This window comes from Scyliorhinus torazame, chromosome 15, assembly GCF_047496885.1.
Source record: "Scyliorhinus torazame isolate Kashiwa2021f chromosome 15, sScyTor2.1, whole genome shotgun sequence".
NCBI classification, from domain to species: domain Eukaryota; kingdom Metazoa; phylum Chordata; class Chondrichthyes; order Carcharhiniformes; family Scyliorhinidae; genus Scyliorhinus; species Scyliorhinus torazame.
Window position 1 is genome coordinate 119,500,396 of NC_092721.1, and position 12,721 is coordinate 119,513,116.

At 50.2% G+C, this 12,721-nt stretch overlaps 1 protein-coding gene across 1 annotated transcript in view; it reads left to right on the plus strand.

The window, feature by feature from the left end:
• LOC140391775 (transmembrane protein 182-like) overlaps positions 1 to 12,721 on the plus strand; it is a 154,045-nt gene that overhangs the window by 92,536 nt on the left and 48,788 nt on the right. Inside the window, exon 4 of the mRNA XM_072476638.1 lies at positions 1,312 to 1,407. Within this exon, the coding sequence (XP_072332739.1) occupies positions 1,312 to 1,407 (96 nt within the window). The remainder of the gene's footprint in view (positions 1 to 1,311; positions 1,408 to 12,721) is intronic.

A 12,721-nucleotide genomic window follows, 5' to 3' on the forward strand; every position in this document is an offset into this window, starting at 1 on the left:
GGCCCGTACACCATATCCCCGAATCCCTTTATTCTTTAGAAAGGCATCTATCTTTTTCTTAAAAATGTTTAAAGAAGGAGCCTCAACTGCTTCACTGGGCAAGGAATTCCAGTGATTCACAACCCTTTGGGTGAAGAAGTTCCTCCTACACTCCGTCCTAAATCTACCTCCCCTTATTTTGAGCGACACTTGTATTTTCAGTCCTGATGTGTCTGTTTTCATTGTTCTCCACCCTGTTGTAGTGTTAAGAACCCCACTGATGTTAAATGCGAGGGTATCCCAAAACCCAGAAAGGTAACTTGGAACACTGGTTCTTAACGGTGTATATTTTCAATTTGGTATACTGTGACAAAGATATGCAAACCATATTGAAGGAATAGTTCAATCATTTTGTGATCAATAAATAAAGAATCCTTATTAACTGAAATAAAAACACATGACAAGAAGGACTATAACACACGACAACAGTACACTTAACTGTACTGATGGTTATACGCAAACAGTATTATATGAAGTTATCCTTTTGTTCCCAACTACCTACGTTTCCTGAAAGCTGAGACGCCATTTCTTCCCAAACACCATCCAATATTGTATAACTCTATAAGTTAAATCCAGCAAATAATTACCAAGCACATGTTATTTGTCCACATTTTGGAAAACCGTTTTCAGTTTCAGTGAAGGCGCAATCCGCTCGGTTTGAGTTTTGGATTTTAACCAGCCTTTTTAGCAATAACTTGTTTTCGGCAGCATAGTAGCTGAGTGGGCTGTGATGGTAGATGCCTCTAGTTATTATGCTATGTTTATATCATTATTTCCCTTTGATGTTACCCATCCTGAGGACCCGGCTTTTTAACAAGTGCCAATTCCCTTATCTCTCCACTTTGGAATTACCTCTTCTATACCCCATTGTTTTCCCCTCCTCACATCGGAAAATACTTGCTTTTTTTTAATGATATGCTAATTTGCATATCAAAACCCCCTTCAGATAGCTGCCCTTAACAATTCCCCTTTTTATTTGATCAAAATTTCATATTTTAATCTTAATTTTCCCCAATTCGTAACGTTAGTACTGAAATCATTATATTTAATCCAGATAAAGGATGGAATCAGGGGTCTGCCTGGTAAACATTACACTGCATTCACCTCCCGGGCCATGAGAGTGAGGGGAACAAAGTTAGTAGTAGATACATATTTTTGAAATATATAATATGGATTTGTTATGAACAACTTTTAGTGTTTGCACTTCTGAAAAAAAATGTATTTGATTTTGAGTAAATGTAGCTCATGTGTTTCATCTTCTGTATTATTTAGTTGAACAAGCTGCTTCAAAAAGCTGCATAGGAGCTTATCATCTCCCATTTCCAACAAGACTGAACCACAACAGCTCTGCGTATGAGTCTGCTACTGGTAAGCATAATATCAGGCAATGTACTGTCACTGAAAACAAGTTGAATTCCAACAACTGGTGTAACTGTAGAGCTGTTGTATAGCTGGGTAGGAAATTGGAATTTTTTGCTTGGAGAAACATTGAGTGTGTTTGGTAAAGTGGACTTACAAAACCATTATGAAACACAGTTCTCCCAAAGAAGGATCTCAGGTAAGCATCCGCTTTCCCTAAAATGCAAAAAACACAATGGATTTGGATTTGTCTTTTAGTGCTTACAGTTTTACATTAATGCCTAATTTAGTTCATGGTGAACAGTCTGACTTTCCAGAGAGCCTGCTGTCACTGTCAAGGAGCATGGAGGAGCCCGGCTTCAACTCAACACAGGGTTTCGCACAGAGTTTGGAGCTCATCCATTCCAGCAACTCCTTGAGAATATTTGAGCACCCTGCCATGACGCGCTATCTGATAACCGATGTCTCAGCTTCCATTACAGCACAGGCAGAAACCACATAATGTCTGAGTGGAAGCTCAGAGTACAGTGGAAGCTCAGACTGAAGTCATGAACTTTTGGCTTGTTGCCAGGCAAGTGCAACATGCTGCCATGCAGGCTCAGACTGCTCCCCGTATGGCTGCAGATGTCAGTGCTCAATGGAGCTTTCAGGGTGCCAGAAATAATTCAGCAATCTGTACTCCAGCAGATTGCAGGGATTGCTGAGACGCCTCTGTCCTGATGAAGTGACAGTGAATCTGTGGAGCACAACCCTGCTGACCTTTCTCAGGATACCAGCAATCATGCTTTGATTCTGCCATTCTGCTAGGACTCCTGCTGCGCCCGTCAGCCAGAAAGTCCAGGTTCTTGCTGCCCATGTTAAGGCAATGCAGTCCAAAAACTGTTTTTCAAGGCTGACGCCAGCTCAAGATCATCCTGCAAGGCAATCTGCAGTCTCTTCGATTGAAAATCAATAGTCTATTGCAGCCAGAGGGGTAGCAACGAATAGAATCAATAGGCCAGGCAACAGCAGACAGAAAACAGGCTCTGAGAGAATGCACAAGTGTGATTGGTTGATTATTGTATAGAGTATTGAATGTGTTGTTGGATAACGTTGTTCTGAAATGGTTGCTTTGTGGTGGCTTTTACTTCGGGATTGTGCTCAAGCGAACACGTGTGATGGTCCAGAACAGAGCAATGGTAAGGCCAGAAAGTGTTGAATGGCAGGGTTCTGGAATTTTATTTAGGGGGATCCAGCATCTGAAGTTGACATCATGGGCAACAATGGAATATGGATATGCTGGCTATTTCCTTCCTTCCTCAGCCTCTTCTTCCTCTCCCGCTTACTCTTCCTTTTTATTTTCTGCTTTGTCCTCTTCTTCCTGCTGCTGAGGTGGTTACTGAACCCGTGGTGATAAAGGCTGTGCCCTCATGATGGCCAGGTTGTTGATGATGCTGCAGATCACTATGAACAGCAATATTGGTTTGTGCTCGAGGACCCCTTCCTAACAGTACAGGTAGTGGAAATGTTACTTCAGTATGCTAATGATCTGTTCAGTGACGTTCCTTATGGCAACATGGCTGTCATTGTATGAGTGCTGACCACATGCTGACCTGCATTTGTGACTGCAAGATTCATAACGTCTCTTCATGTTGACTGATCTGTCTTAATTTCAACAAGATTTTCAAAAAGAGCAGGCTACTTTGCCCTCCTCAGCCTTGGTGAGGTACCCTCAATAACGACGCTTAGAGATTAAACTGTAAAGAAGGCTTTATTAGACTAAGAACTATGCTAGAGCTGAGACATGTGCTGACTGCTGCACAGCCCATGAGGCAGCCCTTTATATATGGCTCACAGATGGGCGGAGCCAGAGGCGGAGTCCCCAGGGTTACAAGCCCAGTCTTAAAGGGGACATCACCTTACATGATGATAAGGCAGTAACCGTTCATCACATTCACCCCCTGTTTAAAAAGAGTCCGGCGGGGGTGAAGTGCCATCATAGGTCCGTCCGTCTCGGTGGCCGGATCGTCCTCAGTGATCTCCTCAATTCGGGCGATGGTGCGGCGGGCACGGACGTCCCGGTTGAGGGCACATCCGGGAGCACAGCGGTTGGAGCTTCGGTCCGGGTCGGGGCAGGGGGACTGGGAAAGCCGGAGGTTGCGGTGCCGGCGCCGGCGGGGTAGGTGCTCACCAACGGTGGGTAGGGCCGGAAGGGTGTGTGTTGTAGGGGGCGCCGGGTCCTGCAGGGGAGCGGCGTGGGAAGGGGCGTATATGGTGGGGGATCCAGCGGGTGCCAGATCCCAGAGGGAAACCATATCTTGCCTGCCGTCGGGGTACTCAACGTAGGCGTAACTGGGGTTGGCGTGGAGCAGTCGGACCTTTTCGACCATGGGGTCCGTTTTATGACTCCTCGCGTGCCTCCGGAGAAGAACAGGTCCCGGAGCCATCAGCCAAGGTGGAAGCGAGACCCCGGAGGTAGACTTCCTGGGGAAGACAAACAATCGGTTGTGCGGGGTCTCATTCGTGGCCGTGCAGAGGAGTGACCTAATGGAGTGTAGGGCATCGGGTAGGACCTCCTGCCAGCGGGTGGTTGGGAGACTTCTCGACCGCAGGGCCAGAAGGACAGCCTTCCACACTGTCGCGTTCTCCCTCTCCACCTGCCCGTTTCCCCACGGGTTATAACTGGTCGTTCTGCTCGAGGCGATGCCTTTGCTGAGCAGATACTGATGCAATTCATCGCTCATGAATGATGTACCACGGTCGCTGTGGATATAAGCGGGGAAACCGAACAGTATGAAGATGCTGTGCAGTGCCTTAATCACAGTGGCTGAGGTCATGTCGGGGCAGGGAATGGTGAATGGGAAACGGGAGAACTCATCGATCATGGTGAGGAAATAGGCATAACGATTGGTGGATGGGAGGGGCCCCTTGAAGTCCACGCTCAGTCGCTCAAAGTGACCCGAGGCCTTCACGAGCCGAACCTTGTCTGGCTGGTAGAAGTGCGGTTTGCACTCCGCACAGACTTGGCAGGCCCTGACCATGGCCTTGACCTCCTTGGTTGAGTAAGGTAGGTTGCGGGACTTGATAAAATGGACGGGCCGGGTAACCCCCGGGTGGCAGAGGTCATTGTGGATGGCTTGCAGGCGGTCCTCCTGCGCGTTGGCGCATGTGCCGCGGGACAGGGCATCTGGAGGCTCGTTGAGCTCCCCTGGACGATACTTGATATCGTTCGCGTAGGTGGAGAGTTCGATCCTCCACCTCAAAATTTTATCGTTTTTTATTTTGCCCCGTTGCGTGTTATCAAACATATAGGCGACTGACCGTTGGTCGGTGACGAGGGTAAACCTCCTACCGGCTAGGTAGTGTCTCCAGCGCCGCACAGCCTCCACAATGGCTTGTGCCTCCTTTTCGACTGCAGAGTGTCAAACCTCGGAGGCGGTGAGGGTTCGGGAGAAGAACGCTACTGGTCTACCTGCCTGATTGAGGGTAGCAGCCAGGGCGATGTCTGATGCATCGCTCTTTACCTGGAAAGGGATGGTTTCGTCCACCGCGTGCATAGCGGCGTTGATGATACCGGCCTTGATGCGGTTGAAGGCCAATTGAGCCTCAGCCGAGAGGGGAAAAATGGTGGTCTTGATGAGTGGGCGGGCTTTGTCCGCATACTTGGGGACCCACTGGGCGTAATAAGAGAAAAGCCCCAAGCACCGTTTGAGGGCCTTGAGGCTGTGGGGGAGAGGGAGTTCATTAATGGGGCGCATGCGGTCGGGGTCGGGACCTAGGACCCCGTCTTCCACTACATAGCCGAGGATGGCTAGCCGGATGGTGTGGAAAACTCATTTGTCCTCGTTATTGGTCAGGCTAAGGGCTCGGGCAGTCTGGAGGAACTTTTCGAGGTTAGCGTCATGGTCCTGCTGGTCATGGCCGCAGATGGTGACATTGTCCAAGTACGGGTATGTAGCCCGCAAACCGTACTGGTCCACCATTTGGTCCATCACCCTTTGAAAGACGGAGACCCCATGAGCTGGTTTAGCTCACTGGGCTAAATCGCTGGCTTTTAAAGCAGACCTAGGCAGGCCAGCAGCACAGTTCAATTCCCGTATCAGCCTCCTCGAACAGGCGCCGGAATGTGGTGACTAGGGGCTTTTCACAGTAACTTCCTTGAAGCCTACTCGTGACAATAAGCGATTTTCATTTTTCATTTGTGTCACCGAAGGGGACCCTGAGGAAGTGGAAGAGCCGGCCGGCTGCTTCGAAGGCAGTATAGGGGCGGTCTTTTGGTCGGATGGGGAGCTGGTGATAGGCGGATTTGAGGTCGACCGTGGAAAAGACTCGGTATTGGGCGATCCGATTTACCATTTAGGCGATGCGAGTTGCGTGAATCGGTTTATGGTCTGGCTATAATCCACGACCATCCGTTTCTTCTCCCCGGACCGGACTACCACCACTTGCGCTCTCCAAGGGCTGTTGCTAGCCTCGGTGACCCCCCTCTCCCAGTAAGCGCTGGACCTCTGACTTGATAAAAGCCATATCTTGGGCACTGTAGCACCGGCTCCTGGTGGTGACGGGCTTACAGTCAGGAGTGAGGTTCGCGAATAACGAGGTGGGTGCGACTTTCAGTGTCTCAAGGCAGCATACCGTGAGGGGGGGCAAGGGTCCGCCGAACTTCAGTGTCAGGCTTCGGTGGCTGCACTGGAAATCCAGTCCGAGCAGCAGGGGGGCACAGAGGTGAGGGAGGATATAAAATTTGAAACGGGTGTATTTGGCGCCCTGTATCGAGAGATCCGCAATACAGTACCCCTTGATTTGTACCGCGTGGGACCCGGATGCGAGGGCTATGGTTTGGGATGCGGGATGGGTGCGTAGCGAGCAGCGCCTTACCGTTTCAGGGTGGATAAAGCTCTCCGTGCTACCGGAGTCGAAGAGGCATGCAGTGTCGCGCCCGTTGACCTGGACCTGCATCATAGAGTTCTGCAGGTGTTTTGGCCGACTTTGGTCGAGGGTGATCGCACCCACTCGCGGGTAGTCGGAGTCCTCAGCCGAGTCGGACTCGTAAAATGGCCACCGCCGTCGGTCGCACGTGTCGGGTCGAGAAGATGGCCACCGACAAGATGGCCGCTCCCATGATCCGCACGAGGCTGATGACGCGTCAGAAGGGGGCGTGTCGGGTCGGTGCGCAGCAGCATTGCGAGGCCTGTGGGCCTGAGAGCCTGATTTTCGGGCCGGCTGTTCTTTGTTTTTCTGGCCCCTGGGTCTGGCCAGGTAGACCCTCGCAAAATGCTCTTTCTTCCCGCAGTCGCTGCAGATCGCGGAGCGGGCTGGGCAGCGTGGGCGTGGGTGCTGGCCCTGCCCGCAGAAGTAGCACGGTGTACCCCCATGGTGAGCGGGTCGCCGCGTGGCACAGGCCTGTAATACGGCTGAGGGCAGATGCCTGGCGTGTACCTCGTTGATAGGTTTGACAAACCGCTTGCGGAGTAACTCAACCGCCTCTTCATAAGTCGTCGCCTTTTCGAGCGTGGCGGAGATTCTGTGACTCACCCGGGCGTGGAGTAGGCTCAGCTTGCGTGGCCCCAGGATGGGAATCTCTGCCGGGTCCAGGTAGGCCTCGAAGCACCGCAGCCAGTATTTTAAAATTTCTTTCGCCTCCGGTGTCCGTGCTTCCAGATTGAACTTCTCTGGTTTTAGTCCTGCGTCCATCCTGAATCTAGTTTAGTCTAATAAATTGAGGTACCCTCAATAACGACGTTTGAGATTAAACTGTAAAGAAGGCTTTATTAGACTAAGAACTATGCTAGAGCTGAGACTGACTGCTGCACAGCCCATGAGGCAGCCCTTTATACATGGCTCACAGATGGGCGGAGCCAGAGGCGGAGTCCCCAGGGTTACAAGCCTGGTCTTAAAGGGGACATCACCTTACATGATGATAAGGCAGTAACCGTTCATCACACTTGGCATGGAGATTGAGTTACCTCTGCAGTTGCTCCCCTTGATGACTTAAGGTTGCAGGTGTGCTGGTGGCTCACTGGCGTCCTGCTGCTGGCTATCTGGCCTCAGCTCTTACTCTCATCGGCCTGGTTGCCGCTCAGCCCTCTCACTCTCAGCCCTGGCCTATGGCTCTGGTTGAGCCACCCCACTGCTCCCTGAAAACAGCAACGCAGCACTTGCTTGGCCCTTGCACCTCCCGACTGTTCACCTCTCGCTCGGGTGACTGGGCCTTGAGCCTCGATGACCGCGTGTGCTAGAGGCTGGTTGCGAGGCCACTTCTGGGTGCTAGCTTTATCAAGCCTGCCCTGACCTGCCCTCTATTTTTTCTTTGGTTAATTGCCCACCTGTCGTCCGCAGTCCTGGCCTGGAGGTCAAGAGTCACCCCGCTGCCCCCCTTGATGGCACCTTCTTCTCATCTTGCTGAATGCTTCGCAGGCTTGCACCCCGATAGAACATAGAACATAGAAAATACAGCACAGAACAGGCCCTTCGGCCCACGATGTTGTGCCGAACCTTTGTCCTAGAGTAATCATAGATTATCATTGAATTTACAGTGCAGAAGGAGGCCATTCGGCCCTTTGAGTCTGCACCGGCTCTTGGAAAGATCACCCTACCCAAAGTCAATACCTCCACCCAACACTAAGGGCAATTTTGGACACTAAGGGCAATTTATCATGGCCAATCCACCTAACCTGCACATCTTTGGACCGTAGGAGGAAACCGGAGCACCCGGAGGAAACCCACGCAGACACGGGGAGAATGTACAGACTCCGCACAGACAGTGACCCAAGCCGGAATCGAACCTGGGACCCTGGAGCTGTGAAGCAATTGTGCTATCCACAATGCTACCGTGCTGCCCTTAAGAACAAATAAATCTACACTATATCATTTTACCATAATCCATGTACCTATCCAATAGCTGCTTGAAGGTCCCTAATGTTTCCGACTCACCTACTTCCACAGGCAGTGCATTCCATGCCCCCACTACTCTCTGGGTAAAGAACCTACCTCTGACATCCCCCCTATATCTTCCACCATTCACCTTAAATTTATGTCCCCTTGTAATGGTTTGTTCCACCCGGGAAAAAAGTCTCTGACTGTCTACTCTATCTATTCCCCTGATCATCTTATAAACCTCTATCAAGTCGCCCCTTGTCCTTCTCGGTTCTAATGAGAAAAGGCCCAGCACCCTCAACCTTTCCTCGTAAGACCTACTCTCCATTCCAGGCAACATCCTGGTAAATCTCCTTTGCACCTTTTCCAAAGCTTCCACATCCTTCCTAAAATGAGCCGACCAGAACTGTACACAGTACTCCAAATGTGGCCTTACCAAAGTTTTGTACAGCTGCATCATCACCTCACAGCTCTTAAATTCAATCCCTCTGTTAATGAACGCTCGCACACCATAGGCCTTCTTCACAGCTCTATCCACTTGAGTGGCAACTTTCAAAGATGTATGAACATAGATCCCAAGGTCTCTCTGCTCCTCCACATTACCAAGAACTCTACCGTTAACCCTGTATTCCGCATTCATATTTGTCCTTCCAAAATGGACCACCTCACACTTTTCAGGGTTAAACTCCATCTGCCACTTCTCAGCCCAGCTCTGCATCCTATCTATGTCTCTTTGCAGCCGACAACAGCCCTCCTCACTATCCACAACTCCACCAATCTTCGTATCGTCTGCAAATTTACTGACCCACCCTTCAACTCCCTCATCCAAGTCATTAATGAAAATCACATAGAGCAGAGGACCCAGAACTGATCCCTGCGGTACGCCACTGGTAACTGGGATCCAGGCTGAATATTTGTCATCCACCACCACTCTCTGACTTCTATCAGTTAGCCAGTTCGTTATCCAACTGGCCAAATTTCCCACTATCCCATGCCTCCTTACTTTCTCCAGAAGCCTACCATGGGGAACCTTATCATCTGCCTTACTAAAATCCATGTACACTACATCCACTGCTTTACCTTCATCCACATGCTTGGTCACCTCCTCAAAGAATTCAATAAGACTTGTAAGGCAAGACTTACCCCTCACAAATCCGTGCTGACTATCCCTAATCAAGCAGTGTCTTTCCAGATGCTCAGATATCCTATCCTTCAGCCCCCTTTCCATGACTTTGCCTACCACCGAAGTAAGACTAACTGGCCTGTAATTCCCAGGGTTATCCCTAGTCCCTTTTTTGAACAGGGGCACGATATTTGCCACTCTCCAATCCCCTGGTACCACCCCTGTTGACAGTGAGGACGAAAAGATCATTGCCAACGGCTCTGCAATTTCATCTCTTGCTTCCCATAGAATCCTTGGATATATCCTGTCAGGCCCGGGGGGCTTGTCTATCCTCAAGTTTTTCAAAATGCCCAACACATCTTCCTTCCTAACAAGTATTTCCTCGAGCTTACCAGTCCGTTTCACACTGTCCTCTCCAACAATATGGCCCCTCTCATTTGTAAATACAGAAGAAAAGTACTCGTTCAAGGCCTCTCCTATCTCTTCAGACTCAATACACAATCTCCCGCTACTGTCCTTGATCGGACCTACCCTCGCTCTAGTCATTCTCATATTTCTCACATATGTGTAAAAGGCCTTGGGGTTTTCCTTGATCCTACCCACCAAAGATTGGTCATGCCCTCTCTTTGCTCTCCTAATCCCTTTCTTCAGTTCCCTCCTGGCTATCTTGTATCCCTCCAACGCCCTGTCTGAACCTTGTTTCCTCAGCCTTACATAAGTCTCCTTTTTCCGCTTAACAAGACATTCAACCTCTCTTGTCAACCATGGTTCCCTCACTTGACCATCTCTTCCCTGCCTGACAGGGACATACAGCCGATGTGAGGCTGGTGACTCAGGCTGCCAGGCCGAATGTCAGAAACCTGGCTGCTGCTCATTGAAATTTCAGAAACTTCACACCAGACAGTCAGGAGATCCACCTGAACTGTTCTAAGTCTCCACCACCTCTCAACGTCTGGGACACTGTTCACCTGCTCTAAAGGAGAGTCCACCAATCAAAGCCTGATGTTGTTCTGTATTGCCTGCTGATAGGGGTGGGTGGGGGAGGGGGGGGTGGGGGGTTCGAGGGGGTGGGGGGGGTGGGGGGATGGGGGGGTGGGGTGGAGGGGTGGGGGGTGGGTGGGGTGGAGGGGTGGGAGGGTGGGGTGGGGGGGTGGGGTGGGGGGGTGGTGGTGGGGGTGGGGAGGGGGGGGGGGGGCGGGGGGGGGGGGTCCAGAAGCATTTCCTCTCCATGAAAAAAATATTGTGATCAGTAACAAAAATGAACTTCTCACTAAAGAGTTACTTTCCGTGATGGCAAAAGTATTTTTTGTAACTTGAACATATTCTATGTTGGCTACTCTCTATTTAAGGTCATTGGACATACTTTTATCTCTGAATTAAATGACACACTATTGAATTAAGCACATTCCAGGCCATTACTTTAGTCTAGTCCTGAGGGAGTACTGCATTGTCAGAGGCTCTTTTGATTTGGCCATTAAATTGAGGACCAATTTGACAATGGATGTAAAAGATTCCATGTGACTATTTTAAGACTAGCTAAGTGACATACCAATACCCTGGCTAATATTTCTTCCACAACCTCCATGGAGATTTTTATGGAAGTGACTTTGAAGGGAAACTGACTGGTGAAACATGCAGCAAAATGTGGACACGGGCTGTATATGCATCTTCCTTTGTTTTCTTTCCAGTCTCCTTCCAGAGGTGAAACATTTACCCAGCCATTTTCTGGTCATTTATCCAATGACAAATAAGTCTCAACGAGCTTCACTGATGATGTTCATGAGATCTCACTCAATGCAGGATCTTATTTTGATACTTCAACAAAATCCTGGGGTTGTAAAGTGCTTTTTGTTTCCTTTTTCCAGTTAGCAAGAAGCAAAGTGCATTTATTTGCAGTTTCAATACAGCTTCCACTCTGTGTGAAAATCAGAACTGACTGGGTGTGGTGGTATCTGTGTAACATTATCCAGAAACTCCACAACATGCATCCAAAAATAAAATTGCACTTGCTAAACCCAAGATCAGTGTTTCTCTATTTTCAGGCGTTCATCTCGTGACTTTAGATTGGATGAGACAAAATTCACCCTTAATCGTTTAAAAACCCAAAGCAGTAAATGTCCATCAATGTGCTCATCCTGCCCTGCTAGCAATGGGTAGAGTAGTGAGTGATGCACGATCAATTGCACAAGGACTAAAGTTGGGTACAACTGTGGCTTTATTACAGTCAGATGCGTGGCCTCCAGCTGCAGCTGGCGAAATGGCAGGGCACTGGAGGTCATGCATATTTATACAGTTCTCCGTGGGCGGAGCCAGCCGGCAGGTGCTACCGGCGAACCTGTAGTGCAGGTCCTACCTTACATCTCCTATTACAGTGGTTCACCACATTCACCCCCTGTTAAAAATGAATCCGGCGGGGGTGACGTGAAACTATATACAATGAATGCAATTATGTACAGTGGTAGGGAAAGAAAAGTCCATGTTGACGGTCCGGAGTCCGTCAAAGGTTCAGCCAGTCCGGTGCTTTGGTGCTTCGTTGGGAGTGGCGTAATGGTGGCGGTGAAGTCATTGCTGGCAGTGGTAGAGGTGGCACCGATGGCGGTGGTGGCGGCGCTAATGCTGGCCAGTCATTGGGGAACTCCTGGAGCATGCAGAAGTCCTCTTCGTCCTCTTGTGCGGAAAAGGTGAGGGTGTGTGTGCTCTGGTGGGGTCAATATTGGTGGCGCGGTGGGAGGTGGGGGGGGGGCGCATTGGTGGGGGTGTATGTTGGGGTGGAATCTGACGGTGCCAGGTCCCTGAGTGAGACAGTATCTTGTTGGCCGTCGGGGAACTCAATGTAGGCATATTGAGGGTTGGCGTGGAGCAGGTGAACCCTGTCCACCAAGGGGTCCGCCTTGTGGAATCGGACGTGCCTACGGAGAAGGACTGGTCCTGGAGCAGCGAGCCAAGTCAGGAGCGACACCCCGGATGTGGACTTCCTAGGGAAGGTAAAAACACGTTCATGGGGTGTGTTATTAGTGGCGGTGCACAATAGTGACTGGATGGAGTGTAGAGCGCCAGGGAGGACCTCCTGCCAGAGAGAGGCTGTGAGGTTCCTGGACCATAGGGCCAGCTGGACGGCCCTCCAAACCGTCCCATTCTCCCGTTCTACTTGCCCGTTTTCCCGGGGGTTGTAGCTGGTCATCCTGCTGGAGGCTATACCCCTGCTGAGCAGGAACTGACGCAGCTCATCGCTCATGAATGAGGATCCCCTGTCACTGTGGATATAGGCAGGGAAACCGGACAGAGCGAAGATGGTACTGAGGGCCTTGACGGTGGCAGACGTCATATCGGGGCATGGGATTATGA